Raw genomic sequence first — 7,597 nt, forward strand, 5'->3', positions numbered from 1 at the left:
TTTGTTGTTCATGGTGAAGTAGAAGTGAGATTTGAGAACAAGTAACAAGCTATGCTATCTAAAAAAGAAAATTTATTTATTAATGTACTTCATTTGTTTTATATGTTTTTCTTGATTTATGAAGTGGTGCCATTATTTGATTGTTTGAATATTTAAATTTATAAGAATTTCTTGATTTCTAAACAGTTATCTAATAATTGTGATTCTTTTATTAGTAAACTTGTTATTTGTGCTAATATTTTTTAAAAATTATTTTGTTTTGATAAGATTGAATAGAAGTGTGAATATTTAATTTTGTAGGTAAAATAATTCTTACATTCAAATCATCAAATCACAAATGGATAAGTTACTCATCAAGTTACCAAAGCCAAAAGATGGTCAACCAAGTTCTAGCTCTAATCAACCATTTGTGAGTTCACAAGTTGCTCCGGAAGTTCAAAGACATACAAATTCTTTTCTACTTTCAAATACGGATAATATGCTTAATTTTAAATCTCTTGAAGCAGATCCCAAAGATCGAATGCCTATTTCATCTTATGGTCCTAATATTCGAGATGCGATGAGGAGGTATTACATTCAAAAAAAGTCATGTCAACCTGTTGATCATATCTTCCCTAAAACTAAGTTTGGAGATAAAATGCGTCAATTTCGACCAACTTGGTGTAAGAGAAGATCTCAATGGTTGGAATATAACATTAAAGCAGATGCGGCATTTTGTTTGTGTTGTTATTTGTTCAAGAATGAACTTGAAAGTCGTGAAAATACCGGAGATTCATTCACAAGAGATGGTTTTAGGTGTTGGAACAAAGCTTTAGAAAGATTCAAAAAACATGTTGGTAAGGTATATAGAATCCATCATAAATGTTTCAATAGGATGCAAGATTTGATAAACCAACAGCAATCGATCCAATCTTCTTTTGACAAGCAAAGTGAAAAGGCAAGAAGTGATTATCGGATGCGTTTAAATGGCTCAATTGATGTAGCAAGATTTCTCTTGACATCGGGATTTCCATTTCGTGGACATGATGAAAGTGAAGGTTCCGAATATAAGGGTGCTTTTCTTGAACTTTTGAAATGGTATGGGGATAGAAGTTTTGATGTGGGAAGAGTAATATTAGGTAATGCTCCACAAAATAATATGATGATTTATCCGACAATTCAAAAAGATATTGTGGAGGCTTGTGCTAAATAAACAACTAAGGTTATCATTGAAGACTTGGACGGTGATTATTTTGGAATATTAGTTGATGAATCAAAGGATGTTTCTCATAAGGAGCAAATGGCTCTAATTTTGAGATATGTCAACAAAAGTGGAATGGTGATCGAGCGATTCTTGGGTATTGTCTACGTAAATGATACATCTTCCCAATCATTAAAAAAGACAATTTATTCTTTGCTTTTGGATCACTCATTATGTACATCCAAAATACATGGTCAAGGTTATGACAGGCAAGGGGAAATAAATAGTCTCAAGTCTTTGATTTTACAAGATACGTCATCTACATATTCTATTCATTGTTTTGCTCACCAATTGCAATTGGCACTTGTAGGTCTTTCCAAAAAGAATTTGGATGTGGATAATTTTTTCTATGTTCTCACTAATATTTTGAATACTATTGGAGCTTCATTTAAACGCAAAGATTCACTTCGACAACATCAAGAAGATAAGTTGGAGGAGTTGCTTAAATTTGGAGAAGTTCAAACAGGGCAAGGTTTGAATCAAAAACGTGGCCTCCAACGACCAGGTGATACTCGTTAGGGGTCTCATTTAAAACCTTGGACAATTTCCTAATTCTTTTTTCTTCAATTGTTAATGTGCTTTAGGATATGAAATGTGATTGTCCATATCATCTTGATAGATTTGCGGCGAAAAATCTTTTAAGCAAGATTCATGAATTTCAATTTGTCTTTATGTTGCACTTGATGTTTAAGGTGTTGCTATTGACGAATGAGTTGAATAAAGTTTTACAAAAAAAAGATCAAGATATAGTTAATGTTATGGGATTGCTTGACCTTTCAAAGAAACGATTGCAAATGATGAGAGAAGATGAATGGGACTCTATGATGGATGAGGTTAGCTTATTTTGTGGTAAACATGGTATTTCAATTCTCAAAATGAATGAAGACTACTCTAATGGGAAGTCGAAGCGTAAGAGGTCCAATATTTCATATTTGCATCACTTTCGTGTGGAAGTATTTTATGTTGTTATTGATTTGGCACTTCAAGAACTCAATTATCGTTTTGATGTGGTGACTAGTGACTTACTCCTCGGTATGGCTAGTTTGAGTCCGATTGATTCATTTGCTAATTTTCACAAGGATAGGATAATGAAACTAGCCGAGTACTATCCAAGTGAGTTTGGTGATAAACGGCTTCGGTTACTCAATTTTCAACTCGATGATTTTATTGTCTATGCTCAAAAGTGTGATAGCAAGTTTCTCAACTTGAAGGGAATCAAGGATCTTGCAAGAGTGATGATAGAGACAAAACTAGATCAAACTTGGCCACTTGTGTATTTACTTGTGAAGCTAACTTTGATTATTCATGTTGTTACCGCAAGCGTGGAAAGAACATTCTCATCCATGAAGTACATAACGAATGATTTGCGTAATAGAATGGATGAAGATCTTTTGAATGGTTGTTTAGGTTGGTATATAGAGCGTAGTATATTTAAAAATGTAAGTAATAATGTCATTATTGACCGTTTCCAAAATATGAAAACTCGTCGAGGACAATTGTAAGTGAATAATGTCTTTTGCTAATATATTACTATATAAAGATTGCTACTACCTACTTGCTCGTCAACTTGTTCTCACCGTACAATTTATATAATTGAATTAATTATCTATTTTGAAGTTAATGGTGCCCCCATGTTGTTGAGATCCTGGATACACCTATGTGTTGGTGCGGGAGTTGTTGGTCCCGTTACAGTTTGTGAGACACGTATTGAAGCTCCTAAATCAAATGAGTTTCGTGGTGAGAGGAATGCCCAAGACGTTGAGAATTTCTTGTGGCAAATGAATGCTTATTTCGAGCATGTGAACATGACTAGTGAGGCTGCCAAGATCCGAACAATGACTATGTATTTGAGCGACACTGCCATGTTGTGGTGGCGGAGGAAAAAAACGGACATTGAGAGAGGGGTTTGCTCCATCGATGATTGGGGGCAGTTCAAGGAGGAGCTAAAGCGACAATTCTATCATCAAAATGTAGTACATGAGGCTCTTCGAAAGTTGAGGGAATTGAAGCAGACATCCTCTAATCGTGACTATGTGAAAGAGTTCAAAAAACTCACTCTCCAAATTTCGAGCTTGACCAACGAGGACTTGTTATTTTACTTTTTAGATGGCATCCAAAATTGGGCCAAACAAGAACTTAAAAGGCAACAAGTCAATGACGTTAATGAAGAGATCGTAATGGCTGAATCGCTTACTAATTTTCGAGCAGATGCAGCGAAGGGGAGGGACAATCAGAGCAAAAATGTTCCTCCGAAGGTGGATAACAACCGGAAAAAAAGCAAGCCTGTTCCCAATCAAGGCAGCGATGTGAGAGGTAACAATTGTAATCTGCCTTTTAATTTTTGCAAAAATTATGAGGATCGTAAGAAAGGCGTTCCACATCGTGAGGGCTGTTATATTTGTGGTGAGACTAGTCACGCTACCCGTTATTGTCCGTTGTTGAGTAAGTTAAACGCTATGGTTGTTGCTCAAAAGCAGCAAGAGGAGGTTGCAATGCAAATCGGAGGACCATCCGGGAAGCAAGATGGACAAGCTGGTGCGGCAAACAAGGGAAAGAACGTTGTTGCTGGTATGTTTAATCATATGGCATTATTTAATCACATGACGCTTGTTGTGTTGGCTGCCCAGCCGGCTAGCGTAAGGCCGCGCAAATCATTATTCGTCAATGCCAAGTTGAATGGCAAAGACGTTCGAATTATAGTGGATACCAGTGCAACATATAATTTTGTAACGAAGGAAAGGGTCAAGGACTTTTGTTTGAATTATGTTGCCAGCGATACGGTGTTGAAAACCATCAACTCCCTCCCCACTATTGTCCATGGATTCACTCCTAAGTCTTCATTGATTTAGGAAGATGGAAGGGGTTGACGGACTTCACTATCGCTCCTATGGACGTATTTGATATTATTTTGAGGCTGGATTTTTGGTATGAGATTAACGCGTTTATTTCGCCGCGCCTCAACCAACTTCACATTAGCGATGCCAGAGGTTCTTGCGTGGTACCCCTTATTCGGGTACAACAAAATAGGATGCACTTGTCCACCATGCAGATTGTTAAGGGTTTTAAGAGAGGAGAACGAACCTTTCTTGTTGCCTTTGTTGGAGGCATCGAAGACTCAATTAAGGCAGTAGTTTTGCCTCTTTGCATTGAGCAGGTCCTTTTTTATAATAAGGATGTGATGCCGGAAGAACTTCCCCAACGATTGCAACCACAAAGGGAAGTTGATCACCAAATTAAGTTGGTTCCCGGGGTAAAGCCACCAGCCATGACGCCTTATCGTATAGCACCCCCTAAATTGGAGGAACTTAATAAGCAACTCAAGGAGCTGCTTGATGCAGGACATATTAGGCCTTCTAAGGCGTCATTTGGTGCGCTTGTTTTTTTTCAAAAGAAGAAGGAAGGGACGATGCGTTTTTGTATTGATTACCAGGACCTCAACAAGGTCATGACAAAGAACAAATATTTTGTTCCTTTGATCGTTGATTTATTTGATCGTTTGGGGTAGGTCAAAGTGTTCACAAAGATGGACTTAAGGAAGGGTTATTACCAAGTCCGGATTACCGAAGGTGATGAACCAAAAACGACTTGTCACTCGTTATGGGGCTTTTGAGTGGCTGGTCATGCCTTTTGGCTAAACAAACTCTCCAGCGACGTTTTGTACGTTGATGAACAAGCTGTTCCATCTCTTTTTGGATCAATTTGTAGTTATTTATTTGGACGACATTGTCGTTTATAGCAACAACATGTTGAGCAGTTGTGAAAAGTGTTCAAAGTCTTGCGTAATAATGATTTATGCGAGAAGCTGAAAAAATGCAGCTTCACACAACCTATTATCCAGTTCCTTGGACACACTATTAGCCATGGTCAAATAAGGATGGACAGCAATAAGGTGGAGGCGATTCGATATTGGGAGGCTCTAACAAAGGTACCCGAATCACTATCCTTTCTTGGCCTCGCCAATTATTATCGGTGTTTCATATTTGGCTATTCGGCTATTACCGCTCCACTCACCGACTTGCTGAAAAAGAGTCATGAGTGGGAGTGGACTGATTTGTGTCAAGATGCCTTTGAAAAGCTTAAGGCAGCCATTACCGATGAGTCGATTTTGGCACTGCTCGATTTCACTAAGACTTTCGAAATTCATACCGACGCGTCTGATTTCGCTATTGGTGGCATCCTTATGCAAAAGGGTCACCCGATAGCATTCGAGAGCAAAAAATTGAATGATGCGGAACGACGTTATTTTGTCCATGAGAGGGAGATGACGGTTGTAGTCCATTGTCTAAGGACTTGGCATCATTATGTATTGGGTGCTCACTTTGTTGTTAAGACAGACAACTTATTTTCAGTCCCAAAATAAGTTGACTGCTAAGCATGCCCGTTGGCAAGATTTCTTGGTTGAATTTGATTTCACGTTTGAGTACAAGCCGGAGAAGGCTAATGTTGTAGCTGACGCGCTTAGTCGCAAGGCTGTCTTGGCTGCGATTATTAGTTCAACTTACAACAGTGTTATTGATGATATTAAGGAAGGTATGCAGCATGACCCTGTGGCAAAACAACTTCTCGTTTTGGCCCAACAAGGCAAGACGAAGAAGTTTTAGGAGGAGAATGGTGTGTTGTACACTACAGGCAAACGCGTGTACGTGCCGAAGTGGGCTAATCTTCGGCGTACTTTGATCAATGAAGGTCACGATACAACTTGGGTTGGTCACCCGGGGAAGAAAAGGGCATTGGCATTGCTAAAGTCCTCTTACTATTGGCCTCGGATGCGAGATGACATTGGGGTCTATGTACGTACTTGCCTCATTTGTCAATAAGATAAAGTTGAAACGAAGGCGCCGGGTGAACTGCTTGAGCCGCTGCCTATTGCTGAAAATCCATGGGACAACATCACCATGGATTTCATCACATGCTTGTTGAATTCAAAGGGATTCGGGACTATTATGGTTGTGGTTGATCACTTCTCCAAATATGCAACATTCACAGCCACGACGACCAGCAGCAAAACCAAGAAGGCAACCCGTATATTTTTGCGAGACGTCATAAAGCATTGGGATATACCCAAACACATTATTAGTGATCGAGATCCTTGATTCACTGGGGCGTTTTGGAGAGAGTTGTTCAGTTTGCTTGGTTCGGAGTTGCACTTCTCGACCAGCTTCCATCCTCAAATAGATGGGCAAACATAGCGGATCAACGCACTTTTGGAGTGCTATTTGCGGCACTATATAAGTGCCAATCAAAAGGATTGGGCAAAGTTGTTGGACACTGCCCAATTCTCATATAATTTGCAGCAGAGTGAGGCGACGGGAAGGAGTCCATTTTAGTTGGCTACCGGGCAGCAGTCTAATACGCCATAATCATTGCCCATCGATGTCGGTTTGAAGAGTCTGGGTGCTTATCACATGACGAAAGCCTGGGAGGAACAAGTCGATCTTGCACGATCTTATTTTGATAAAGCAACCTAGAAAATGAAGAAGTTTGCTGATCGAAAGTGGCGACCAGTCGACTATCGAATTAGGGATCGAGTTATAGTAAAACTCAATCCTAGACAATTTAAGTCGCTGCGAGGTGTGAGTCAAAGTCTGATTCGTCGCTACGAGGGTCCTTTCGAGATTATTGCTAAGGTGGGCAAAATCTCGTATCAGGTTGACATGCCCCATCACTTAAAGATACATCCAGTCTTCCATGCTAGCTAATTAAAATCGTATTTTGAAGACGTGAAAGACAAGGAACGGGGGCAGTCCGGTAGAGCTCAAATATTCGTTACTCCACCATCCGTGGACAAACAGATCAAGGCAATTATTGATCATCAATTAATTCGTGGCAAGGGCTGGAACAATTCGAGCTCGCAATTTCTTGTCCATAGGATTGGAACGGCACCGGAGGAGGCAACTTGGGAGAAATACGAGGACTTCTGGAAGTTCCACGACAAAGTCCATACTTATTTGCAATTGTGTGGCGCCGGGGTCGTCGCCAAATCAGGTAGGGGAGCGTGTACCATCCCGAAAGGAGCTACATTAAATTTTAGCAATTTTGGGAGCAGGGCAGATTCGTATTGCGATTAAACGGGTCTCAAACAGCATGCCAATTATATTCCAGCTTTGGGAGATAACTTGATGACCCTTGATGAGCATTTAATGGCCTTGACTTTCAGTCAAGACGGGCCCCAACAAAGGGGACTAAGGCTGACTAGACACCTTCCACCTTCTCCCACCTACCCTTGGACTTTGTAAAGAGTCTTTTTTTAGTATTTTCTCTTGGGAGTTTTCCTATTAGTTTTTACTCTTATTTTTACAGTTTGTATAAGCTATTGTAAAGGGTTCACTTGTGTAGAGGAACACTTAGAGAAATACA

At 39.6% G+C, this 7,597-nt stretch overlaps 1 protein-coding gene across 1 annotated transcript; it reads left to right on the forward strand.

The window, feature by feature from the left end:
- Window positions 1-337: 337 nt before the first annotated feature.
- On the forward strand, window positions 338-1,838 carry LOC125808961 (uncharacterized). Its single transcript, XM_049488641.1, has 3 exons — window positions 338-1,118; window positions 1,551-1,712; window positions 1,825-1,838. The coding sequence occupies exons 1-3, from the start codon at window positions 338-340 to the stop codon at window positions 1,836-1,838; spliced, it is 957 nt and encodes a 318-aa protein (XP_049344598.1).
- The last annotated feature ends 5,759 nt before the right edge of the window (window positions 1,839-7,597 follow it).

Source organism: Solanum verrucosum, unplaced genomic scaffold (genome assembly GCF_900185275.1).
Source record: "Solanum verrucosum unplaced genomic scaffold, falcon-dt-bn FXZP01000435.1, whole genome shotgun sequence".
In the NCBI taxonomy this organism is placed as follows: Eukaryota; Viridiplantae; Streptophyta; class Magnoliopsida; order Solanales; family Solanaceae; genus Solanum; species Solanum verrucosum.